This window comes from Ahaetulla prasina, chromosome 2 (assembly GCF_028640845.1).
Source record: "Ahaetulla prasina isolate Xishuangbanna chromosome 2, ASM2864084v1, whole genome shotgun sequence".
Classification (NCBI taxonomy): Eukaryota; Metazoa; Chordata; class Lepidosauria; order Squamata; family Colubridae; genus Ahaetulla; species Ahaetulla prasina.
The window spans coordinates 181,513,085-181,541,013 of NC_080540.1; the positions used below are offsets into that span (position 1 = coordinate 181,513,085).

The following is a 27,929-nucleotide window of genomic DNA, read 5'->3' on the forward strand; positions in this document are numbered from 1 at the left end:
TACACAATCAAATTAATACACCAATACATTTAGTAGTGGGTCCTTTTTCTCTGTTACATTAAAAGTAAAAACTCTACTGCCATTTTTGAAAAGTTCTGAGTCCCTTGCCCCACATCCAAGACTTGAGTGACCCTGAACAAAACCGGGAAAAAATGTAAAGAACAAAGGTACTCCAGCAAAAATCAGATGTGCAAAATAAAACCCCAGAACGAATGGAAAGAGGAAGGACAGTGTCATGTTCTAGTGCCTCAAGTGAACAGAAGGTTTGCTAGTTTGATGCAATACTGGTGGGTCTGGCAGCTACTTCAAGGCTCTAGATGCAGACATGCGGTCTTACCACTGGCTTATTAAGTTAAAAACAAGAAGTCAGGAATGGCAAATGTGGTTTTGTTGATGTGGAGGGTCAGGGAGATGATCTTGAGGGAAATAGGCAAGAATTTTTATATAGGTCGAGAAAGTTGAGACATTCCTTAAGTCCTGGATCCACGGTAGTAGGGTACAAGGTAATATTCTAAAGAGATTCAGGCAGGCTCCTCTCTGACCCACTGGGATGTAAAAGGGAATGGAGGGACAGCACAATCAGGTCTACAAAATTCTGTAATTAAAGCCTTCTCAATAAAGTAAGTTCTAACTTTCCTGTGGAGTTGGTTTCCTGATACCTCATAGTATCAGGAAACTATAACTCATAGCTGATAAGTTATAGTTTGGTCTGGTGCAATAATTTCCCCCCGCTGCTGGAGAAGTATAAATGGCAATAAATCATGCTTTTGCCTTTCAGGAATGTTCCCAACGGGCCAATAACGGCCGGTTCAGCCTGCGCGATCTCCTTATGGTACCCATGCAGCGGGTCTTGAAATATCATCTCCTCCTTCAGGTAATAGTGTTTTATCAGATTATGTCCCCCATGTTGAGGAGAGAGAATGAAGAATGGAGAAAGGAGGAATGATGCTCAGAAAATCTGAGCAAGGTCTTTTCTGCAGCTTTCTCTCCTATTGAGTTTGGGCTGGAGAAATTCCTGGAAGATTGAGCAAGATTGCCTGCAACCAGTTTCTTGATCAAATTCAGAAATGTGGCGCTTGGAGAGGGCAGGGGGAAAGGGAGTTTGGAGGAAGAAGACAAAGAAGAAGCTGGAAGCCAAGAATATTAACTTTGTTTAGATAAGGTCTCCTTGCCTTGAGTGTCCTGTCTTTTCCTCTTAGAGACTTCTTCGAAGCAATGAGACTATCTCTACCCTTTTGTTCCTTGAGACAACACTCTACAATTTATACAGTCAAAACCCCCATCTTAGTTTCAACTGTCAGTGGAGATGTGGCACATGAATATCAGAGAACACACAATAATTGATTTAGCATATATTTGTGTGGTCAGTTAACTCCTGTTGCTTCCTTCTTTCCTCCAGGAGCTGATCAAATACACACTAGACCCAACTGAAAAGGAAAACCTGAGACAAGCGCTAGATGCCATGAGGGTAAGAGAAATATCTGTGGCTTTTCTGGGCATAATTAAAAAGGGGTTTGGGAATTTGATCTCTTTGATGGCAACTACTATGAACCTGTAGCTCTATTGGACCTCCCATTTATTTATTTATTTTATTTATTTATTCGATTTTTATACCGCCCTTCTCCCAAAGGACTCAGGGCGGTGTACAGCCAAAAATAAAAACAAACAATACAATATACAATTTAAAATACAAATTAAAAAACTTATTTTATAATTGGCCTAAAAAACTTTAAAATATATAAAACTAAAACCCCATTAAAATTAATAATAGATAATTTAAAATCAATAAAATTTAAGCCAGCCCCGCGCGAATGAAAAGATGTGTCTTCAGTTCGCGGCGGAAGGTCCGAAGGTCAGGTATTTGGCGTAAACCCAGGGGAAGCTCGTTCCAGAGTGTGGGAGCCCCCACAGAGAAGGACCTTCCCCTGGGGGCCGCCAGCCGACATTGCTTGGCGGACGGCACCCTGAGAAGTCCCTCTCTGTGAGAGCGTATGGATCGGTGGGAGGCATGCGGTAACAGCAGGTGGTCCCGTAAGTACCCAGGCCCTAAGCCATGGAGCGCTTTAAAGGTAGTGACCAAAACCTTAAAGTGCACTTGAAAGGCCACAAGTAGCCAGTGCAGTCTGTGCAGGAGCGGTGTTATATGGGAGCTACGCGTAGCTCCCTCTATCACCCGCGCAGCTGCATTCTGGACTAACTGAAGCCTCCGAGTGCACTTCAAGGGGAGCCCCATGTAGAGAGCATTACAATAATCCAAGCGAGAGGTAACGAGCGCATGAGTGACTGTGCACAAGGCATCCCGATCAAGGAAAGGGCACAACTGCCGAACCAGGCGAACCTGGTGGAAGGCCCTCCTGGAGACGGCCGTCAAATGATCTTCAAATGACAGCCGTTCATCCAGGAGGACACCTAAGTTGCGCACCCTATCCTTTGGGGCCAATAACTCGCCTCCAACAGTCAGCTGCGGCTGCTGTTGGAGGCGACTATAGCCATAGTCTAAACCTCAATGACCAGAAAAGAAAATGAGGAAAATGAAGGGAGGGGGAGGGGGAGCAGGAGAAAGAGGGGAGGGAAGAGGAGGAGGTGTCAAATACTTGCTCCCACTCTAACCCAAGGGGTTTCCAACTTGGGACTATAACTCTAATCAACCAGCTGCCAAGGAAAATTTGAATTGTCGCAAAACAATATTTGAAGGTCAAAATTGATTTACATTATTTCTATAGTGCAGGACTCTCTGAGTCAGATACAGTGGTGGGTTGCTACCGGTTCACACCGGATTGGGCGAACTAGTAGCGGCGGCGGCAGGAGGCTCCGCCCACCCACCCAGATGCTTCTGCACATGAGCAAACCGGTAACAAAGGGTTTTGGAACCCACCCTTGGTCAGATAATATATTCACTTCAGCAAAAGGTTGTTTAGGAAGTAAGCCACTACATCTTGCGTATTTGGGGAAAAGTTTGGATATAATTTTCTTTGAGTTTTTTAAATATATGACTTTTTTCTGTTTGGAAGAAGGTTGCCTAAGACAACCTTAAGTTTTATACTTCTACTTCATATGGAAAAACATGATCGTTCACTCTGAGATGAGTTTGGAATGAGGAAACAACTCTAGCTGCCCACAACAGCCTCCTTAAAAGCAAAAGAGGAGCTTTCTTTCAAACTCTTTAGAAAAGAAGTTCAGGAGTTCGTAGAAAAATAATTCGTACTCCTTCAGTTCTTGGCTAGCTCTCAAGTATAATTTTTTGTAATGCTGGCTAATCTCACAGCAATTATTTTCAAAAAGGAAACATCTTTAGGGTTCCTTGACATGAAAATATTTGACTGCAAAAAACGTATATGGACAGATCAATAGACAGAATAGACATCAATAGACAGAAATAGACATAGACAGAATAGAAATAGACATCAATAGACAGAAACTTTATTTCAGTAATTGAACAATAGTACATTTAATAAAACAAATAACACAGAACTATCTCCTAACGGTAAGAACTATTAGCAGCCATTTGTGGCAAAACAGACACAAATGTGTCAAAAATTCATTAATTTTACAGAGAAAAATTCTCTCTAATGGGGGGAGGGTTATTATTTCATTATTTTTATTGTTATTTCTTTTATATTGTGTTTTTATGTCCTTGTAAGCCACCTTGAGTTGCCATGTACAAGTAGATAGCAACCTAAATTTTCTAATTAATTAAATAAATAAAAATGCATCCTTATAATTTAACAGGTAGTACAAATAAAAGTTATCAGAGTGCCCCAGGAAGTTAAATAAAAGTTGGGATAATCAATTGATGATAATATCCAGTACAGAAGAACATGGTTTCATATGGGGTTTCCCTTATATTTCCCTTCCAGGATAGCTGTGAGGAGAACATTGAATTGAGCTACAGATAAGGCCCTTCTAAATTTGGGAACTGTGATATGACATAAATATACCTGATTTAGGCACTAAAATTTGATTATTTGCAATTATATTATCATAATATTATTAGTTTTGATCCAACAATACGGCTACCCTTCAAAAAGACCTTGACTTTGTGTCGGAATGGTCAAAAACTTGGCAACTCCAAATCTCAACCAGCAAATGCTCTGTCTTACACATTGGAAAAAAGAATCAGAACACTAAATACAAGCTCGATGGACATTACCTTGTTGATGACCCTCACCCCATTAAAGACCTTGGAGTATTCATATCAAATGATCTAAGTGCCAAAGCCCACTGCAACTACATAGCAAAAAAGGCTTTAAGAGTTGTAAACTTAATCTTGCGTAGCTTCTTCTCCAGAAAGATTACACTGCTAACCAGAGCATATAAAACATTTGCTAGACCAATTCTTGAATACAGCTCACCTATCTGGAACCCACACCTCATTTCTGACATCAGTACAATTTAACGTGTCCAGAAATATTTTACAAGAAGAGTTCTCAACTCCTCTGATTACAACAAAATATCTTATGCCACCAGACTTGAAATCCTTGGTTTAGAAAATTTAGAACTCCGCCACCTTCGACATGACCTGAGCTTAACTCATAGAATTAAGGGGCCGGGATAGCTCAGGCAGTAGAGAAGCCTGTTATTAGAACACAGAGCCTGCAATTACTGCAGGTTCAAGCCCCACCAGGCCCAAGGTTGACTCAGCCTTCCACCCTTTATAAGGTAGGTAAAATGAGGACCCAGATTGTTGGGGGGGGGCAATAAGTTGACTTTGTAAAAAAATATACAAATAGAATGAGACTATTGCCTTATACATTGTAAGCTGCCCTGAGTCTTCGGAGAAGGGCGGGGTATAAATGTAAACAACAACAAAAAAAAATTATCTGTTACAATGTCCTCCCTGTTGAAGACTACTTCAGCTTCAATCACAACAATACATGAGCAGACAATAGATTTAATAAATAAATAAATAAGTTGACTTTGTATAGAAATATACAAATAGGATGAAGACTATTGCTAACATAGTGTAAGCCGCCCTGAGTCTTCGGAGAAGGGCGGGGTATAAATGTAAACAACAACAAAAAAAAATTATCTGTTACAATGTCCTCCCTGTTGAAGACTACTTCAGCTTCAATCACAACAATACATGAGCAGACAATAGATTTAATAAATAAATAAATAAGTTGACTTTGTATAGAAATATACAAATAGGATGAAGACTATTGCTAACATAGTGTAAGCCGCCCTGAGTCTTCGGAGAAGGGCGGCGTATAAATGCGAATAAAAAAAAAAAGTAAGCTTAATGTGAACCGTTCCAATCTTGATTGCAGAAAATACGACTTCAGTAACAGAGTTGTTAATGCCTGGAATGCACTACCTGACTCTGTGGTCTCTTCCTAAAATCCCCAAAGCTTTAACCAAAAACTGTCTACTGTTGACCTCACCCCATTCCTAAGAGGTCTGTAAGGGGCATGCATAAGAACACAAGCGTGCCTACCGTTCCTCTCCTATTGTTTCCTTTTGTTATATCCAATTAATATAGTTATTACATACTCATACTTATATATATGCTTATATATTGTATAGTTATTTCATGCTTATGCTTATATATACTGTTGTGACAAATAAATAAATAAATAAATATAAATAAATAAATAAATAATTTGATTTGACTCTAAGGTTGACATCACTGGAGAAATCAGAGTGGGTTGTTTTTTTTTAATTGAAAAAGTTTTAAAAAAACAAAAACATTTCCCTCCCTTTTTTTGGGGTTTTTTTTTTGAGGGGGGAATGCTATTTTTTCATAAAGAAGAATTAGCAATCCCCCTCAATGTGAAAAGATTTGGCTGTGCAAAGAGTGTATGTGGGAATTAAGTACTAACACAAAAGTACTTATTCTGGTAAATTAAGCCAAATGATAAATTACATGTTTATTAATAATTGTTTACACTTATATTTTCTATTGGACAATTATTTCAACTGTTCCTGAATTTTCTGTTACTGAATGAAAACCAAATTATTTATTTATTTCACTAGGATCTGGCTCAATGTGTGAATGAGGTCAAACGAGACAATGAAACACTGAAACAAATAACTAATTTCCAACTTTCCATAGAGAATCTGGTGAGTATTGCTGTGAGGGACTTTGGTAGAATCTTAGATTGAACATTTTCAATTCCTTTTGAGATTAATCCTGTACATTAATTATATCCAATACCAAATCGATGGGACAGCTCACTGGTCCAAATAGATTATAGTTCCACTGTCTCCAGTTAGCCCAGTTGTTGATCATCTTGTTTGGGAATTGTTGCTTTTATAATCTATCATATCAAGAGGTCACCCATTGGTGGGCTATGTAGGTTCAGTCTAAGAAGGGGAAATCACTAAAAAGTAAAACCCTAAAATAGCACACACCCACAGCCTACTAATATGTTACCTGCCTTCTTCCCCAAATGCTGGTACTCTTGCTATCCAGTATTTTGAAAGTTCCTCCTGTATCCTCAAATTCATCCTGAAGGTTACTGGTGGGGGGTCTTTTCTTTCCATATCTTGTCAGATCCATTCACTTATTAATGTTCATTCTGTGACCTTCTAATTTGCCTTTGACCCTTCCATTGTTTACCTTCTTCTGGTTCCCTCTTAGTTTTGTTTTGTTTTTTTGTTTCAGGCTGTTATGTCTTGCTTAGCTCTTTTCATCTCTGAGTAATATTGCTAGGTAGTTTCAGTCTATCGGTCTACCCTGTTCTCCAACCTCTGCCCACCATCCTCCTTCCATTGGCTCCTTGGGTGCTTTTTTCATCAAAACCTGTTCTGTTTTGAACTTTCATTGGTACAATCCTACCACTGCATTTCATCTTCTTCCATACTATATATAGTCCACCCTTCTTCTTTCATCTTCCATGACTTCCAATCAATTGATTCAATGGCTTTTTTCTTCTTTTGCTGCTGGCTGCACTGCTAACCTGCTAATGACAACCTTTAATTCAACATTGGCCTCAAGAACAAAGGGCATTTGCACCATTCTTCCAGTAAATATTCTTTCTCTCATTCCCAGCCCTGATTCGTTCTTTCCATGTGATATCTATTTTTATTCTTAGGCTGAGGGAGTAGGAGGAGTAATTTTTATTTAGCAAACTATATTGTGCCTTAACTTCATGGCCTTCATGCAGAAACTCATGGCTGCTATTTGGAAAATGAAATCTGGAGAATGAAATCATTCATGTTTCCCTTTATTAATGTTATTTTGGAAACCAGCCACTGGAAGGAGCAACTCCTACAGGAAAAGAGTTTATATCTTGTAAATAAGATGGTTTTCTTTTCTCCTAGTCACAATCCCTGGCTCACTTTGGGAGGCCGAAAATTGATGGAGAGCTGAAGATTATTGCTGGAGAGAAGCGCTCCAAATTAGACAGGTGATGAACATTTTGGTAGCAATATAAAGTCATATGTCCCAAAGCCAAATGTATCAGATACTGCATGTTATTTATGATATTTACAGAAATACTGAAAGCAAAAGTAGTGTTTGCAAATGTGAAAGCATTTCATTAACTGTTCTGCTTTGTTGCCAAACCTGAAAGGGTCAGACGTAAAAGAAAAAAGTTTGAGATAGGGAGCATCTATGCTATTGATATCCTAGTTCTGGATAGTGTATCTCAGGAATGTCTTCTCCACACTAATATGTATCTTTGGACTTTCTACTCTTTATTAGATTTTTTTATAGATAGAGTGACACTTCTTAAAAATCAAATCTAAGCAACCCAGTATTTTCTCTGCTGCCTTATAGCATAAACCTATTTAGCACAGAGTCCAGACGATGAACTAAGGAGCTTCTTTGCAGATATTTCTGGGTAATTAGTTTGCTTCAGTTTATTGCTTTCTGCTGGATATGGCGGGAGAACTAATGGTCAGTTACCACCTGAGCAATGTTTCTTGTACTCAGTGCAATTATACTTACTTATGAATTAGGCCTGTCATGTCCAGACAGCAAAAATCTGTCATTAAATGGCAGTTAAAAAGTTATTTTATTTTGCATTTCTTTTCTATATTGGTATATGTTTAAAATATTTACAGCAAAATAGGATTTGAGGTGGAAAATGCCCACTTTAAATAAGGAACCAAACAATTTGGAGATAGATGCAACAAAATGTCCTTCACTGGGCTCCTAGCCAAAAGAATGCAAAAGAGCCCCAAACTAAGCAAAGTTATGGGTTATATACCCCAGAACTCTTACACAGGAATGATAAAGAAAGCAGTATATTGAACTGGGTTCTTTACAGCTGTGATGTAACATGGAATGTAACATCTGATAGTACTGTAGGATGACTTTACTATGGCTACCCACCTACATTCTTCCCTACTAAAAGGATTTTAGCCCCCCCCCCCTTTACAGTTATTAACAGCATGGACCACAATGAGTGGAATTTATTGTGCCTTTATATTGCATCCCTTACACCAGACAAGAGTCTGGTTTCTGTTATCTATCTCTTTTCTCTGCAGGGTAAGCAGATAGCTCTGATTTGTCTGCTCAGTCATACCTCTGTGACTTTTTTCATGCTTATCCCATGTACAAGATCATCTTCCACAACCATTTGCTTCTTTTTCATAGCAATCAACATCTGCTGCCTCTGCCTAATAATAGGTCTAGTCTTGGCTTACACTGCTTGATTTTGTCATTATAGTTACTCTCTGTACTGATAGCATTTTTTTTAAGGACAGGAGGAGCGAATACTTGCTCTTTCAAACACCCACAGTTGTTGTCATTCATGAATAGAATTGTCCATCTAACTGCTGCTTTCCAATATTCTTTGTCAAGTTACATCATGGGTCTAATCAGTTATGAATTGATGAGGGAAGGGTCAGAGGTTGCTGTCATCACTGAGGATGCTCTTAATTTCTATGTGCATACATCTCAAGAGAATACTGAGCAAGTCAACATTGTTTGATGACTACAGTTGCTATCCAGACAGGTCTGCTTCAGCATTGTATTTGTTTATGAAATACATTTCTCAAGTTAACTATCTCTTGTAGATATGGTTTTCTCCTGGATAAAGCTCTGCTAATCTGCAAGCGAAAAGGGGATTCATATGAAATGAAGTTATTTGTTGATCTGTGCAACTACCAAGTCCGAGATGATTCTTCTGCAGAAAAGGACAACAAGAAGGTAAACTCTGAGTACATCTTATCGGGGGAAAACCTGGGAAAAGAATGGCAATCATGGATTCTACTTTGCTCTAGAATTAGGACTAAATTTTATTTTAGCCCAACAGGGCAATGCTGTGCTTCCTTTTTAAGCTATTGTACTACATTCCCTCCAAAGGGGATTAATAGGGGGAAAGGGGTCTGGGATTAAAGTGCCCCAGATTTTGCCTTAATAAATTATTGTGCATTTTTTGTTGTCAGTGGACTCATATGTTTGTTCTAATTGAGCTTAATGGATTCTCGGGCTATGAATTGTACTTCAAGACGCGAGAGTTGAAAAAGAAGTGGATGGAACAATTTGAAATGGCTCTGTAAGTTTCTTCTATTCCTCTAGCCTTGGCATGATGACCTTTATCATTCCAAGTCTGTTGTGTTTTGGACCAATTTCAGCATGATGGATCCATTCCAGATTTCACAGGGCACATTAAAGGGAAGGGAAGGGAAGGGAAGGGAAGGGAAGGGAAGGGAAGGGAAGGAAGGAAGGAAGGAAGGAAGGAAGGAAGGAAGGAAGGAAGGAAGGAAGGAAGGAAGGAAGGAATCAGAAGGCTTCAACAGAAGTTAGATAGTTATAGTCATTAAACGTGTTTCCTATTAGCTAATCAAAAACTGTAACATTTCCCACATTTCATTATTTCATGAAGTTCAGCAAATTGCTGGAGTTACTTTTGACAAAGCAAAATGAGAAATAGGATAAGAAAATAAGATAAGAGGACTTCTCGGATTGTGAAAATCTCTATTAAGAATCTTTGTTTATTCATCTTAATTTTTCACAAACTAGCCTATACTTCTTTAGCTTTCTCTTGAAATGAAATCATAGGAATGTTTCAGAGAATATCAGCATTTTCAACTTTTACCAGCTGGAGTATAGAAAACCAAACTCATGAACAAAAAGAGAAAATTAATTTAAGAGGGCCAAACAATCTATATACTGCTTTCCTAATGCCTTTTACAAAGCAAAAGACATAGCAAACAGAAGTATTGCATTTTTCTTGCTAAGTGCCTTCTTCTTATTCCCTGGTACAGCTCCAATATCTATCCTGAAAATGCCAAGGCCAATAGACACGAATTCTACATGTATTCGTTTGAAGATACCACCTCATGCAAAGCCTGCCAGATGCTGCTGAGGTATGTATGCTACACCATATACTTCAATCCCTGCTTGAATAAATTCTAAATATTTCATAATACAGCTGCCATTTTATACGTAGAAGCAGACAGCCTTGTAAAATAACTAGGCCATATCCCATGTAATCCTGAAAAGTTAAATATCTGGACTTACTCTCCATACTCTTCTATCTGCTCACAGAGGAACCTTCTATCAGGGCTATCGTTGCAGCAAATGCAGGTCACCTGCTCATAAGGAATGTCTTGGCCGGGTGTCACCATGTGGAAAGTCCAGTTCAGGTAAGTAGCCAAATCCTTCTCACTTGCATAACAATATGCCATAACAATCTGGCAATTCCCAATGTTCTCAGCCTCTATTGCAGGACCCTAGTTTATTTAACAAGGTGCTATGAGGTCTTCAGGAAAGCCACAGGCAAAACCACTGATTTATGGCAGCAGTTCTTTTTTCTGACTCAGGACATTAAATCAGTAGTAGAGAAGTCCCTAAAAGAGCTATGATATTACATATTACACAGGGATGGGGAAAGCCTATATGCCTGTGTGCCTAAGTCTCAGCCTTTGGAAGCTAGGCTTTCTGTAGGACAATATGCAGCAAAGGCCAGCTACCTGTGCCCTCTACATATTTGGGGCTATAAATGGTTGGACAATTTTAGTCCAATGTCTTGAGGTAGCAGGGGGAAAGTTTGATGGAAACAATTTTATAAAATAGTTATGGGGGGGGGGTTGGCTACTTATAAAATAGTTGCCATAGTGAATGTGATCAGTTACAAATATTTGTGTACAAATCATCAAACTGTTGAGGTTGCTTCTGACTATACTTTGAAAATGCAAAGAAATGGCTGGATATGTGAAGATAGATGAAGGAATTCCATCATCATCATCATCCTTGTTTTTTCCAGACTAGATAGTCATTTGTTTGGAATAGTATAAGGTTTTCTGCTTGAGCAGGGAGTTGGACTAGAAAACCTCCAAGGTCCCTTCCAGTCCTATTATTCTATGGTCTCACTATAGGGATTAGGAAAGAGTTGAAATGTTTCTTCCCTGCATGGCAAATATACACTATAAGATGGTGTCAAACTTGAGTGGCTCCCTTCTGTCTCTAGAGTATACCACTTCTGATATAGTACATGCCTGCTTAATTTCCTTCTTCCTTCTCTTCTTTACTGATGGTGGTGCATCACATCTGTTCCATCATATTAATTGCCAGATTCTCTTGTCCCTGTAACAATTGTAATACTGCTTTTTTCTGTTTAAAGGTGACTCTGGATTTACTGTAAAAAAGGTAAAAAAAAAGTTTAAATTTAAATTTGTGACAAATTTAAAATTAATGTTGGATAAATAGTGGAAAGACAGATGGGCCTGGTTTACACATTAGCCAATATGGTGGAAGGATTGAAAACTCTGTCCCATAGATGCCTTTAATGATGCAGTTTGGTTTTGGTATAGCAGAATGTGTGAAGCCAGTCATTCTGGCTTAGCACAATGTGTTAATCAGATCACTAGTGGTGATTTGGCAAACCACGAAATTAAAAAAACAACACACTAGTTAAAGACAATATAGTAACTTGGCCATTTTCCTCAGCAACTTCATCACTGCATTTCTAAAGATGGATAGGAAAAGCGCTTACTGGATTGGAAGGCAGGCTGACACAATACATATTTTATCAACCTTAAATTTTCCTCCCCAATCATTCTGGTGTGAGGAAATTAAAGAGTAATATAGAAGGATTTATTTTCTTATTCTGTCCAAATGTTAAAGCTGGTGCATGATTTTGGGGCTTTACAGCAGAGATCTGAAGATTTTTAATTTCGGCAGTGTGAATGTGTGCATTATAAACCAATAGTTATTGATTGTATCTATAGCTTGCTGTAGTGTCTGAATAGAAATTGTTATTTGTTTCTGGTTGGACTATATATTCTCCCAGGTTTTTAGCATACTATGTGCATGGCCAGAGCATGTAAAAAAGAAAAACCAAATAAGAAACCATTATTAGTTTAATCCTACACAAGATTGGTTTTGGCTTGTTCAGCAAACAAATAACAGCTAAGCATGAGGTACAAATGCAATCACTATTGTAATAGTTTGGCATTTCTTGCTATTTGAATCTCTGGCTCTTTTTATTTTCCTATTTTTTCTATTCCCTGTATCCCTTACATATCTCTGTCCGAATCTTTTTCTTGCTTTACAGTATATCTTCCTCTATATCTCCACCTTCTATTTCCTATTGTATTCTTCCCTCTTTGATTCTTTACCTCTTTAGTTTTCCAAGATTCTGTTTTCTGTCCTTAATACCAAAAGCAGTACATTAAGTGAGATCAGACCCACCCACTCCCTTCATTCCCAGGATGCCAACCTATGTGCCCAAATCCATATAACTGAAAAAGAAGGTTGATGGGATTTGGTATAATTACATTATTTTTGTAATAACTGGGAGAGGAGTTCAACGTGTTCTATAGCTGGATCTTCACCTCCATTCTGGAAAGGATATAAACCCTTATTTTACAGTTCAATTTCTAGGACAGAGATTTGTCTTCATGCTATCTGTAGAATCTTCTCTGTATGAGTATTTTTAAATATTGCATGTCACCATAGCAAAACAGGCAAGAATAGAGAAGAAGAAAAGTCTACAAGCCATTGTTACCAAATGACTGTAACTTAAAATCTGTACATTATATAAAGTTAATGAATCACATAGAAGCAATGTAGGGCATTTTCCTGGATTTGTGACTCCTTTTTTATTGTTTGGACCTATTTTTCTGTATTTTTGGTGCAGAATAAATCCAACAGACACACAATGGAAAGAGACAAAACAGATCTAGGTAAGTTATTGTTTTTATCCTGGCAGTTAGTTTACAGGATGATAGTGAAGAACACTGGAGAATGACATTTAGTTGTATGATAATGGGGATCATAACTGATGGAAAATTAAATAACGTTGGACCAAATGAGGACCCAGATTGTTGGGGGCAATATGCTGACTCTGTAAACCGCTTAGAGAGGGCTGTAAAAGCACTATGAAGCAGTATATAAGTTTAAGTCCTATTGCTATATAGATAACATGATATATAGATCTGTTAGGTTCAGCTCAGAAATCATTAAGAGCAATTCCATTGAGATTCTCCTCCTCTCTCCTTTGTTTCATCTTTGGTTTTTCCATTATTAAAAGACAGAAAGGTTCTTGTTATGTCATTTGTATTCCATCCAGGGTGGGTTCTACTTACCTTTATTACCGGTTTGCAACAGGATCACGTTTCTGTGCATGCGCAGATGGTCTATGATGACATCCAGGTGGGTGGGGAGAGCCTGCCCCTGGTTTCACTACTGGTTCGCAAGAACTGGACCGAACCGGGGGCAACTCACCACTGATTCCATCCCATTAATGGCATTCTTTTTATTTTGCTGCTTCAGAACAGCAAGCAAGAACTGGTGGTGTCACAAAATTAGCAAATTGATAGAAAACGAAGACACTAAAGTACTTAGGCACTTTAGAATTCAAAGAGAAGCACTTGTGACCTAACACCCCAGGCTTAATAATTGTCCATAAGAAAGACAAAAAAAAATCTGGAGAGTGAACATTGCAGTACCTGGAGACAGCAGAACAGAAGAGAAAAGAACAAGAGAAGATAACAAACTACAGACCTGCAAATAGAAGTAGAATGAATATGGCAAAAAAGGCAAATATATATATCAATATAATAGAGATCTTGGGTGCAATTTCAAAATATATGGAGCACTATTTGAACACTATCAACATTGACAAAATTGCCAATAGTCAGTTGCAAAAGGCAAATCTATTTGGAACAGCTTACATCCTACGGTAATGGTGATTTAACACCATCAAACAACATCTGCCTACCCCAGGTCCTTGGGAAGGACTTGATAAGTGGATAACAATGCTAAATACAGTCTAAACAACTGACTGACTAGCAACCAACTGAAATAATAATAGAAGTATATGCAGTCCAACTCCCACAGACTCTGTACAAGGAGATAAAAAAAATTGATGTCGTGAAAGAATGACCCAGTTAGCGCTATCATTTGAACACAGCCAATAATTGTAATATTTTCATTGCCTACTTGTTCTTTTTAATTATTTGAAAAGACTCACATGTATGGAATGTGCAAAAAATGAGAAATTGGTTTGTTTCAGACACAATTCAACTGCGATTATTTTTTCACTCTTCAGGGTTGCCCAAACTGGAAGTCTGCCAGGAGTATTATGGTGTCCCTCCTCCACCAGTAGCATTTGGTCCACCTCTGAAGCTCAGTGTAGGGGACATTGTGGAACTGAACAAAGCTGAAGCAGAGCAGCTGTGGTGGCAGGTAAATGTTGTTCCCAGGACTGTCCAAAGGCAGCCTAGAAGTGGCACCATCAGGCAATGGAGGTGAAACTAAGGTGATACTGCAGATGCATATTTTATATAAAATAGCCCCTGAAAGAAGTATGTAAATTGGTTCATCCCAATTTGTTTTAGCTGAATATATCCACCCTAAATTAAACTGGAGTGATACTTCATCTTAAAGGGGAGTAGTGTATTTACTTTTTAAGATTCACTTTGTGTATAATGAAAGGCACCTTGAATCTTTAAAACTATGTCTGTCATATTAAAGTACAAAATGCTAAAAGGAACACCAGGATGGTAAGTGTCTATTACAGTGATAGCAATCAAATACAGTGATTTGATAGCAACTGTTTTCACCCAAGTTAGCTTAGGGATCCTTTCTCTTAGTTGCATCAATATGCATTCCTTCAGTCTTGAGTCCACAGAAGAAAATAGTTCAATATAAATTGCATGGCTCTTACGGCCAAATTTTGTTCACCTTCAGGAAGAAGAAGACCAATGTGCTGTCCTTACAGATTAAATGTTGGACACGTTTAGGAAAGCAAATGTTGGAGGATTCCCTTAGTTTTGTTTCCTTCCCATTGTCACCTGTCAGTAGAACAAACATCAACATTAATGTGAAGTAAGGCTGGGATTTCGGAGAAGATGAAATTAAGTTTTGCATATTCTGATTCTTGTTCTCATGAATGCACTGAAAGGAAGGGCAACCATTAACTGATGGTCATCTCATTTTGGACATGGTATTAAAGGACACAGGATGCAGGAAGAGCAGGATTGTGAAATAACACTAATGTAGAGAAGTAGTCCATAAAACAACTGACATATATTAATGAGTTGCAAGGTGACGTGAGAAGGAGATCTACTGCATTGAGCAATGCCTTCCTGTATTTGTTAACCATTTTTAATATGATAAATCTATGGTTAAAAAAAGACGTTTTTGAGAAGGGGAATAATTTAGAAATAAACTGGATCAATTGCAACAGCGTGAAAGGTCAGTCTCAACAAGTATTAGTTCTGTCTTTTTTATTTGCATGGTACACATGCTGTTCTGACCTAGACTTCCCCAGCAGCACAAAGCCAAGTCTGAGTCCCGATAAATCCCTTTTATTTAATTTATAGGGAATTCCTCTCTAGCAAAGTCTTTCCTCTCCTGCAGTCTTTCAAGACAGTTCACAATTACCGACTTTTATCAGGCTTAGAGAGTGGCCAGGCCGATATCTTTCAGATGCCGCAATACTTGACAAGAATGCAGTAATGAACTAATTGTCTCCTGCAAACTCCACTCCCCTTTCGCTCCTCTTTTATTCCCTCTGGGAGGGGCTGTTCATCATCCACCTGTGGCCTTAGTCCCAAGTCGACCCTTGTTCTTTAGCTGTTCCCTTCATCTGGCAACTTTGCGCATGCGCACAATGGGAACAGGCTCCAGCTGCCTCACTGATGTCTGACTCCAAAGGCAGCTGATAACTGGCATACGGTCCTGATCTCCTCTCTGCCTCCAAAGCAGAGCCCTCATCAGAGCCTTCCCCAGACTCCAGGACTGGCCCATGTTCCTCCCCAACCTCCTCACTGTCTGAATCTGCTGCCAGATCCGCTGGCTGCTGGCAGGCCACAATACATGCATACCTCTTTTCTTTCTTCATGATGAACTGAAAATTTAAAACAGAGGTATCCTCAAACCCAAAGGTCCTGCATTTAAAGGCACTTCCTGCAATTCTAAAAGAGACTTCAAAATTATATCTTGGAGATGGGAGGAGAATTGGGCTTTTTTCCTGAGCTTTAAAGGAAAAGTCTCTGTGTTCAAGCAGATTGGCATTTAGGGAGAAGGGACAAATAAAAATTAGTAGTGTTAATGATGCAGAACTGGTCGGTTTTGTCCTCTCTAGTTAATTTCACAAGAAACTCCTCCTTCTGGTATGTCTTGGATGATAGGGGCAGGGAAGGCAGGTGGAAGAAGAGACCAGCTCTTGAGAGGCTTGTATTAGCCCAACTGAAAAAGAGGGTTGCAGTTAGGGTGGGGAAAAGGGCTCTGGAAAGCACTGTCAGGCATTATGCAGCATTATCTGATCTCCTATCAGTCCAATTCAAGAGCCAATGGGAGTTAGGTAGACCCCTGTCCTTGACTGTGTCATCAGTAGCAGCATCAACAAAGCATCATAAACTGTCCCTTCTGTTTTTATACTATTTACCTTTAATTGTGCTCTTCATATTTTTATTTGTATATCTGTTGTCTTAATTTGCTGGTTGTATGCTGCCCAGAGTTGCTTATGGTAAGATGCATAGCTATATAAATTTGATTAACAAAATAAATACATTCAGCAACATTTGTGTTAGAAGAAAAGGAAAAACATTACTTTAGAAATGAAACATCATCTTGGAACTAAGTAAAAGGGGCTCAGGATGAGAAGATGGTAACATCATGAGGATAGGACCCTTCAGAACATTTTGTGACTTTTTGCGCCCTGGTCACGATGATGAGCTCTTAGAGAACGCTGCCTGAAGGAAAGTAAAATCATAGAGGAGGAGGTTTCCACCTTCCTTGTTGGTTCTTTCAATCAATCTTCTTCTACACAGTGCTCTAGATCAGGGGTGTCGAACTCACGTGGTCATGACGGTGTCATGTGACGTATCGGGAGTTCCCCTTTGCTAAATCAGACATGGGCGTGGCCAGAGCATGACGCATATGGCCCATGGGCTGGAAGTTTGATAGCCCTGCTCTATATGTTCTCTATTATAATTTAGCCAATCAAGCTGGCTGGAGATGGTGGGAAATTTACTCCAATTTCATTTGAAGAACACATGTTGCTTTAAATGAGCACTGACATACCAGATCACCAAAGGGAAAGGTCCAATTGGCAGCCAATATGCAACCCTCTTCTTCTGAGCTGTGCTTTGAGATTCTTTTAGCCTAAGTGTTTGCTTTTCACCATCTCTAGGCTTGTTGTTATTACAGAACAGCTGTCTTTCTTTGCTTGGTCTGGAAGTCAGTTTAGTCAAGAGTTCAGCTCTCAATTCAAGTATACTAAATCTGACATCAAAAGTAGCTAGCTTGTCTATTTTAATGGCAAACTTATCAAGTGAATGAATCTGGCAAAATTATTCAGGGCATTTCAGCAAGTTCTAACATAAAATAATGTATTGCAATTTTTTCCCTTATATAACAACAGTCTTTGCTAAATAAGCTGAAAAAGTATACTTGAAAAAACTCTATCTGACATGTCCTTTGTTTTCAAATCGGATTGCAGGGAAGGAACACATCAAGCAATGAAGTTGGCTGGTTCCCCTGTAGGAAAGTGAAGCCTTACATCTCTGTAAGTAGCCTATCAATGGAGATATTGGGATTTGGACTTCTTTGTGTATTTGCTTAAAAGGTTGATACAAGAGGACTTGGGCAGGAGTTATTAAGTCTCCTTAAGTCTCCTTAAGTCTCCATTCCTGGCTTGAAATAATGGCTAATGCAATATAGGTTGTGAGCTAGGGAAGGTTGATATGGTAATTTCCTTTGGAAAATTATCTTTAATTAATTTTCTATGGTTCATTTTTTTCATTAAAGACAACTTTCCTCAAGAAAAACACAAACAACAATTATACCTTTTCTTCCCCAGAGTCCTCGTCCAGATCTCTCAGTTTATCTTTGGTAAGTGTTAATTCAGATTTCCACCATCTTTCATCCTGTGCTGTCATATGAAGCATGAATGCTTTTGACTTGCCTAAGCTGGGTTCAACTTTGGGAATGTATCTATGCCTATATTTTCAACTGTATTCAGTATACAGTACTTTTCCACTTTAGATAGATATGATGCAGTATTTGCTATGCAAATTTCCCAAGTTTGTTATTAAATACATTTTCCCACTACATAATACTGTAGTATTAGTCCTTGTGACATTGTCAAATAAGAGTATATTAGGGAGAAGAATGGTGGGATGTGGTGGCTCAGTGGGCAAATGGGTGAACTTGTCAATCAGAAGGTCAGCAGTTCAGCAGTTCGAATCCCTAATGCCACATAACAGGATGAGCTCCCATTTCTTGTCCCAGCTTCTGCCAACCTAGCAGTTTGAAAGCATGTAAAAAATGCAAGTAGAAAAATAGGGACCACCTTTGATGGGAAGGTAACAGTGTTCCGTGCGTCTTTGGCATTGAGTCATGCCAGCCACATGCCCACGGAGATGTCTTTGGACAGCTCTGGCTCTTCGGCTTAGACACGGAGATGAGCACCGCCCCAGAGCTGGAAACGACTAGCATGCAGGTGTGGGGCAGTGGTGGGTTGCTACCGGTTTGCCCTGGTTTGGGCAAACTGGTAGCGGCAGCAGTAGTGGCGGGAGGCTCCGCCCACCCACCTGGATGTCACCAAAAATGCTCTGCGCATGCACAGAAGTGCCATGCACTCCCAATAGCAAACCAGTAGCAAAGAAAATTGAAACCCACTACTGGTGCAGGGGAACCTTTACCTTTACCTTAAGAAGAAGAAACTGGCTGCACATTCTTCCTTCTCTTGCCCAGCCCCCAAATTTATTTCTTTATAAGAATAGAGTAAGAATATTTATACTTTATACTGAGAAAAAGTCATATATTGGTTTTGTGTGGTTCCCAAATTACTGAATGTTTCCAGAGGTTTTTTTTTAAGTGCAATCATGGAATGTTATAGATGCCCAGAGGAAGACATCTTTCATTTATAACTGTTCTATAATTCTATCGTACTACTTTATTTTCTTCCTTTTTTGAAAATAAAAAAAAAGAATCATAGTTATTGGGAAAGTTGGAATGCCTATTAGACTCTTTTGAGAAGTAATAGCTGGATCTGTCCACTTGGAAGCATTCTTGTCTCATTGTGGTTACACGGAGTACGGAGACACCCAGTGACTGAACACTGTACTGCTACTAAGAAATAACCCTCCCTACACAGGTATGCGGGACCCATGGAGCGGGCAGAAGCAGAACAAATCCTTGCCAGCCGGTCAGATGGAACTTACCTAGTGCGACAGAGAATCAAAGATGCAACTGAATTTGCCATCAGTATCAAGTAAGCCTAATTCCTGTCAGAATTGTCTACAATAAGATAATGAAGATTTGGGTGTTTACAATAATAAAGGAGAGGGGTCAAGAGAATTGAAAGGAATAGAGAAACATATATTTTTTCCTATAATTTGCTTTTCATTAGAATCTTGTGACTCATTTCTTTGGATATTACCATATTATCTTTCTCCATAGCACCTACAGTACAATTATAAAGGGAGATGTAACTCTGGTAGAATATGTGCTATGCTTGCAAAATGTTCCATTCTGAACCCCATATGGAACAGAATTAGCTTGGTTGGAATTGGACTTTCTCTCTCTGAGACTCGGGCAGGGTTCATGATATACCAAAGCAAAGATATCAGACATGGGATCAGTTTATTTTTTTTACTACAGTTTTAAGAACCATCATGAGGCCTGGTGCAAAGACTGTTTTGGGTACCAGAATCTAGCTGAATTCCTAGTCAGCCAGAGAGTGCATGCAGTTATTGTGTAGCTTCTTGTCAGAATTCAGTCCTACCTAGATCTAGAACTGGAATTTCAAAGAGGAATAGAACTCCCTATTAGGCTGCCAGGGTCTTGAGGAGGCTTTGGAACCTGGCATTCCAGTTTCAGAACCAGCAGTTTCCAAATCAGATACCAAAGTCTTGAATGCACACACAAGGTCTATGCATCATCCACAAAGAAGATGGCCCACAGGCAGGAGCTTCATCAGTTTATTCAGAAGGCAGTTCATTAGGTAGTTGCCAAGATACGTATTGAGATGTGGTGGCTCAGTGGCTAAGATGCTGAGCTTGTCGATTGAAAGGTCAGCAGTTCAGTGGTTCGAATCCCTAGTGCCGTGGAACGGGGTGAGCTCCCGTTACTTGTCCCTGGTTCTGCCAACCTAGCAGTTCGAAAGCACATAAAAAATGCAAGTAGAAAAATAGGGACCACCTCTGGTGGGAAGGTAACAGCGTTCTGTGTACCTTTGACATTTAGTCGTGCCAGCCACATGACCATGGAGACATCTTCGGACAGTGCTGGCTCTTCGGCTTTGAAACAGAGATGAGCACCAGCCCCTAGAGTCAGGAACGACTAGCACATATGTGCGAGGGGAACTTTTATCTTTACCTTAAGATATGTACCAGTAAATGCTAAGAAAGAGATTCCAGAGATTTACTTGGCTTTTTGTTTGGACTAGGCTTTTTGCTGAAACAAAGACCTGCCATTTTATGCAACTCAAGCAATGTAAATACAGACTCTAGAGCCATTGTTAATTTGTTTTCAACTTGACTATTGGCTCTATCAGTTTGCATTTGAATGAGATGTCCTTGGCTTCTTCTACAGTTTAATTCTGTTCAGTTTACAGGTACATCTGTTTTCAATAAACCTGTGTTATCATTGTTTATTATTCAAAGGAAACCTACTGTTAAAACCTACTGTAATATGTATTTCTCGTCTATAGGTTCAATGCTGAAGTCAAGCACATTAAAATCCAGACCAAGGAGGAGCTGTATCGCATTACAGAGAAGAAAGCCTTCAAAGGACTTGTAGTAAGAATCACCACAATTATTTTTCAAGTGCAAGTGAAAAATGAGCTTATTAAAGGAAAAAAAAAGGAAGAAAGGAAATAAGAGGGAAAATTGAAGGGAACATAAAAATTATAGCACTTGTATTTCCATTCTAGGTTTAGAACAAGTAGGGCCTTTGATAAACTCAGAGCCCTCCTCCCCATCGGTGTTTCTACTCACTATTCCCACAAACTATCTGAAATTGGTCACCCAAAGAGGTAGATAATAATATGAGCCAATTAATGCTTCCTCTAGCTGACCTGAAGAACTCAAAAAAGGCCAGTCAGTGCCCATATCCCAAACTAGTGCAGATGTTGAAGTAGAAAAAATATCTCATCCAAAGCACTCTACAAGAGAAATTGCTTAACAGTTCCATGTGACTGTGAGGGATGATGTTATTTATTTATTTATTTTTATTTGTCACAACATCATACAAAAAGATTATATAGTATATACACATATAAACATATATAGGAAGAAGAAAAGAAAAACAATAGGACAGGAACGGTAGGCACGTTTGTGCGCTTATGCACGCCCCTTATGGTCCTCTTAGGAATGGGGTGAGGTCAATAGTAGAAAGTTTTTGGTTAAAGCTGTTAGGATTATGGGAAGAGACCACAGAGTCAGGTAAAGTATTCCAAGCACTGATGATTCTGTTGCAGAAGTCGTATTTTCTGCAATCTAGATTAAAGCGGTTTACATTAAGTTTAAATCTATTGGTTGCCCTTGTATTATTGCAATTAAAGCTGAAGTAGTCTTTGACAGGAAGGACATTACAATAGATGATTCTGTGAGTTAAACTTAGGTCTTGTCAAGGCGACGGAGTTCCAAGTTTTCTAAGCCTAGTATTTCAAGTCTGGTGGGATAAGGTATTTTGTTGTTTTCAGAGGAATGGAGAACTCTTCTTGTAAAATATTTCTGGACACGTTCAATTGTATTGATGTCAGAGATGTGGTGAGGGTTCCAAACAGGTGAGCTGTATTCTAGAATTGGTCTAGCAAATGTTTTATATGCTCTGGTTAGTAGTGTGGTGTTTTGGAAAAGAAGCTACATAAAAATTAGGTTTACAACTCTTAGAGCTTTTTTTGCTATGTAGTTGCAGTGGGCTTTGGCACTTAGATCATTTGACATGAAAACTCCAAGGTCTTTAACGGGATGAGGGTCGTCTGTAAGGTAATGTCCATCTAGTATGTACTTAGTTTTAGAGTTCTTTTTTCCTATATGTAAGACTGAGCATTTGCTGGTTGAAATTTGGAGCTGCCAATTTTTAGACCAAGCGGTTAGATGGTCAAGGTCGTTTTGAATGATAGAAGTGTTGTCTGTGGTGTTAAATAGTTTGACATCGTCAGCAAAGAGAACACAATTACTTGAGATATGGTCACAAAGATCATTAATGTATAGAATAAAGAGTGTTGGTCCAAGGACGCTGCCTTGAGGAACGCCACTCTTGACAGGAACAGGATTTGATAAAGCATTGCCAATTTTGACCACTTGTTGTCTGTTAGACAGAAAAGCAGATATCCATTTGTGGAGGGGTCCTGAGATGCCATAGGATGTTAGTTTAAGGAGAAGTTTATCGTGTACTACTGAGTCAAAAGCTTTGCAGAAGTCTATGTAGATTGCATCTATTGATTTGCCTTGATCTAGATTTGAAGTCCATATGTTTTTGCAGTGGAGAAGTTGTAAGTTACATGATAACTTTTTCCTGAAACCAAATTGTTTGTTGGAGAGTAGGTTGTTAGTTTCTAAGTGTGAGGTAATGGATTGATTGATGATAGATTCCATGACTTTGCAGGTGACGCAGCAAAGGGAGATCGGTCTGTAGTTTTCGACTAAGCTGGGGTCTCCTTTTTTGAAGATGGGGATGACTGTGGCTAGTGACCAAAGTTTGGGAAGAGAACTGGTAGTGAAAGCTTTATCAAAGATAATACTTAGGGGTTCAGCTATATTAATGGAAAGTTTTTTTAAGAAATATGCACATAGACCATCAGGTCCAATAGAAAGCGATGGTTTTAAGTTATCTTGGCCACTTGAAAACATTGCTTTGTTGTGCCTTTAAAACACCAGCATATCCTAGTTTTATAGGAAGGCACTTTCCCAAAAAAACCAAACTGATGGTTTAGAGGTGCATATATTCAAGCTTGACAAAAGGAAGTTAAGCGTCTATGGGGAAGGGAGGAAAGAGGTTTGCTTGACCACAGGAAGCAGGTGAGGTGGAAGTGCCTGTCAATGAGAATGCAAACTGTCCACAAGCTGTGTTTAGCTGCAACATTGCAGGAAAAAGAAATCCAGCTTTATGCCAATTTCAAATAAATAAGTGCCCTCAAAAAAAAAAAGCATAAAATGGTCAAAGGTGGTACAGCAATTTAGCAAATAACAGAAATCCCCTTCATTTGTATTTTCTCCATTCTAATTGGCAATCTGCTGTGGATACTCTTCATTAAAATGAAGCCCAAGTTGTGGACAGACTATGCATCTCTAATGCAGGATATAATACTGTATCACTACGGAGCCAGTTTATATTTCTCTATTTGTAACACAGAGATCAAGGAAGAAACTATAGAAAGGATCATTAAAAGTTTCAGTTTAGAGCAGGATCTAACTTGCTGTGTTACATTGTAATAAGTGCTTTCCTTTCATGTCTTTTTCATATGTATGGGCTGGATACATCATACTAATGACAAATATGCCTCTTATACTTTTGCCTTTCTTCAAAGACCCCTTCTCCATTTTATTTGTAGGAGTTGGTGGAGTTCTACCAAGAAAATTCCTTGAAGGATTGTTTTAAGACTCTTGATACGGTTCTGCAGTTTTCTTTCAAAGAGCCAGAAAGTAAAATAGGATCCAAGCCACCTGGTATGTTGATCTATACCTTTCGTTTCAAAATTCAGATGATCTAATGCAGAATAAGAATTAACTAGGAAAGCAATTAAGATCACTATGTGGTTCTGCTATCAGAGTTGGATGGTGACAATGGATAGGTATTCTGTGGTGGAGTGTAATCTAGACTCCCAGGAGGGAAGGAGTATATTCCAAATGAATAAGAGCCATCAAAATTTAGATAGTTTGGTTGGGAGGAAAAGGGTCAAGTCAGCTCCTCAACAAGGAGTCCTTAATAGTACTATGTCTACATGGAGGGAAGTTCCCACTACCACAGGTTTCATCTTAGGTCTGGTACTCTTCAATATACTCATAAATGACTTAGATGAGGGCACAGAAAGGGAATTTAGCAAATTTGCGGATGATACTAAGTGTCAACCCTGGAGCCACCTTGGAACATCTTCATGGTTGCCACAGCAAGGCTGGGTAGAACTGTGGGAAAGAGTGGGGGGAGTAGAGATAGCTGGGGAAATATGTAGCCAAAATAACATTCTTTCTCTGGGAGCCAAGACACCTGGTGGGGCGTGGAGGGGAATCATCCAGATGTGGGACTGTGACCTGATTGGGGCATGTGATGGTTGTGTGTAATGGGGGGAAGAACTTTGGATTTTGAATTGGGTGGGGGAAACCCAGGGAGCTTTAGAGTTGGATTTTCACCAGTTGTGCCAATATGACACGCCTAATAAATCTATACTTTGAGGAAGCCTTTGGCCTTGGAGTTTTGATTTCATCTGTCCTGTTATTTGGAATTCTGACACTAAACTGGCAGGAATAGCCAACACCCGAGATGATAGGCTCAAGATTCAGATGGATCTTGACAGACTTGAACACTGGGCCCTATCTAACAAAATGGAATTTAATGTAGAGAAAAGTAAAGTCTTATATTTAGGCAAGAAAACCAAAAGTACACATATAGACTGGGTGAAACCAGGCTTAATAGCAGTAACTGTGAGAGGGATCTTGGAGTCTTAGTGGACAACCAATTAAATATAAGCCAACAGTGTGTGGCAGCGGCCAAAAAAGCCAATGCAATCCGAAGTTGCATTAACAGAGGGATTCAATCAAGATCACGTAAGGTACCAATACCACTCTATAAAGCCTTAGTAAGACCACACCTAGAATACTGCATCCAGTTTTGGTCACCACACTATAAAAAAGATGTTGAGACTTTGGAAAGAGTGTAGAGAAGAGCAACCACGATGATTAGGGGACTGGAGGCTAAAACATATGAAGAACGGTTACAGGAACTGTGCATGGCTAGTCAAGTGAAGAGAAAGACCAGGGGATACATGATAGCAGTCTTCCAATATTTGAGGGGCTGCCACAGAGAGGAAGGGTCAAGCTATTTTCCAAAGCACCTGAAACCCAGACAAGAAAAAATGGATGGAAACTGAACAAGGAGGGTTTCAATCTGGAAATAAAGAGAAATTTTCTGACAGTGAGAGTAATCAACCAATGGAACAGCTTGCCTTCAGAAGTTGTGGGAGCTTCATCACTGGAAGCTTTCAAGAAGAGACTAGACTGCCATCTGTCAAAAATGGTGTAAGGTCTCCTGCTTGGGTGGTAGGTTGGACTAAATGACCTACAAGGTCCCTTCCAACTCTGTTAATCTGTTAGATTCCTGTTAGAGTTCACCAATATACTGTACAGCAGTAAAGTTCAATCAATGTTAATTTTCACATTGGGAAGGCAACTCATGGACATAGAAAATTCCCTATTTTCCTTCACTGGTTATTTGGCTTTTCCTGTACCCATTAGTCTGCTACATCTCAATGAGAAGGGGAAAACCACAAATGGAGTACTATCTTCTATAATCTATGCAAAATATCTGATTTTATCATGTGCTATTCTGCATCACAAAGTTGTCTTCAAGGGCAGTTCAATTGTCGGTGACTTCATGAACATGTCTATATAATTTGCTTGGCAATGATACAGGTTTGCCATTGCAGTTTTTTCTTTTAATTTTTTGACCTGTCTTATATCCCTGATGGTCTCCTATACTAACCACATCTGACCCTGTTTAGCTTTTTGAAATTAACCAAGATTGGCTGTAATCTTGCTAGGCATTCTCTATCTTCTTTCTACTTGCTAAATCCTATTTGGATCATTTAAGCTCCTCTTAACTGGCCATTGAATAAAAGAGATATATTTTCACTATTGTGGGCTAATATGTCTGCTGCAGGGAAGTTTGAAATGAGATTTGAGATGCTTGTTGAGATTTTGCAGACATACATTGATCCTCAGACAGCATATTACTTGACCTTCTTATTGTCATGCTGTAAGAATCATAGAACAATTAAGATTCTCTGCCGTACTAGGGACCTGGTAATCTTCTCTGGTTCTGTCCGACTATTACTAAACTCATATTGTTTTTTGACAGGGAAAAGTCTCAAGTACTTTGGCTCAGCCAAGGCTCGCTATAATTTCTGTGCACGAGATCGGACTGAATTGTCCTTGTCAGAGGGAGACATCATAAAGATTCTCAATAAGAAAGGACAGCCAGGATGGTGGAAAGGAGAGATCTATGGTCGAGTGAGCATCTTTGCATCCATATAAGTGTGAATTGTTTGACTGCAGATTTTAGGATAAAAATGGGATTCATATACAAACAGATCAGCTAGTTATTTGAACACGCTGTGGTGTATTCCACTGATGTTGCTGCTAAAAAATCAAACTTTCAATTAGGATAAGCTCTAGCTGCAAATCTTACGGCTGGATGATCAGACAAAAATCTACGTTAACAATTTCTAGTTTAGAGTTTAGAAAATGTTGGCATCAATATAGGAATAGTTAACATTTCCACAGTAAGGATCAGCAACACTTTCCTTGGCTTAGAATATTTTCATTGTTTATTGGATTCTAATAAGTCTGCCTATGTTTTCTCCCCGCAGATTGGCTGGTTCCCAGCAAATTATGTAGAAGAGGATTATTCAGAATATTGCTGAGATCACCACATTCAGTGCAGCATCTTTTCTCATGTGCAAAAACTATTATTTATGAACTTTTTTTTCCTCCTGCCTTTTCATCACCCATCAGATTCATCACCCACCAGATCCTGCCTACCACCACCACCCCATTACATGTTCTTGTCTAATAAACTGGATACTGTAGAAATAACATCCTGGTAAAGTGTGTGTCTATGCCTGTTCTAAAGAGAAAAGAACATTGTAAGAATTCACAATACAGAAACTATTTCCTTTAAAATCTCAAAATTACTCATAAGAACAAGTAGGTTCCTTTTGGATATCTATAGCAACTGCATACTCCAGCATGTAATTCTTATTTTTTGAAATTTTCCATTAGCCAACAGACTGTAGAATGCTGTAGAGAACTATGCTTTGTCTAAAATCTGGGCTGCAACTTCTCCAGACTTTTCTTTGTTACTGGTAATGAATAACAAAGGAAATTGTTTATATGTGGCACTGAAATTCCTGGGATCTTCCGGGTCAAACCAGGGAATAATTATCTTCTTTCTGTGGAAAACAGGTTTGCAAAACCGAACACTTTTTCTGAGTTGCCAATGTTGTATTAATTTAATCTCTAGGTCCTAGAGTCTAGGACTTCCAGTTTAGATTTCCAGATGCAAATAAAAAAGAATATACTGAAACAAAACTTTTACCTGAAATAAGTGGAATTAGCACAAAATACATACACCACTAGGCCACATGGTTTAATGATGATATTCACAATTGGAGAGTTTTACATAGTCTTCTTAACTATAATTCCCTCTGAATTCTCTTTTCTGGGGATACTATCCAAGAAACATTTAAGATCTCGTATTGTTTAAAAGCATTAAGAAAGTAGAATAGATGCTGTTCAGAAGAGCAATTCCTAAATTAAGGAGCATATTTTATCATGAGAAATAGAAGCAACTATCATTT

At 38.9% G+C, this 27,929-nt stretch overlaps 1 protein-coding gene across 1 annotated transcript in view; it reads left to right on the forward strand.

Moving 5' to 3' along the window:
* VAV1 (vav guanine nucleotide exchange factor 1) overlaps positions 1–27,328 on the forward strand; it is a 72,037-nt gene extending 44,709 nt beyond the window's left edge. Inside the window, exons 10-27 of the mRNA XM_058172607.1 lie at positions 779–874; positions 1,400–1,468; positions 5,974–6,060; positions 7,264–7,349; positions 8,965–9,097; positions 9,337–9,446; positions 10,159–10,260; positions 10,442–10,539; positions 11,517–11,542; positions 13,035–13,080; positions 14,448–14,584; positions 17,847–17,912; positions 18,207–18,238; positions 19,506–19,622; positions 21,063–21,150; positions 23,910–24,024; positions 26,429–26,580; positions 26,940–27,328. Of these exons, the coding sequence (XP_058028590.1) occupies positions 779–874; positions 1,400–1,468; positions 5,974–6,060; positions 7,264–7,349; positions 8,965–9,097; positions 9,337–9,446; positions 10,159–10,260; positions 10,442–10,539; positions 11,517–11,542; positions 13,035–13,080; positions 14,448–14,584; positions 17,847–17,912; positions 18,207–18,238; positions 19,506–19,622; positions 21,063–21,150; positions 23,910–24,024; positions 26,429–26,580; positions 26,940–26,993 (1,614 nt within the window). The 3' untranslated portion in view covers positions 26,994–27,328. The remainder of the gene's footprint in view (positions 1–778; positions 875–1,399; positions 1,469–5,973; positions 6,061–7,263; positions 7,350–8,964; positions 9,098–9,336; positions 9,447–10,158; positions 10,261–10,441; positions 10,540–11,516; positions 11,543–13,034; positions 13,081–14,447; positions 14,585–17,846; positions 17,913–18,206; positions 18,239–19,505; positions 19,623–21,062; positions 21,151–23,909; positions 24,025–26,428; positions 26,581–26,939) is intronic.
* Positions 27,329–27,929: the final 601 nt, after the last annotated feature.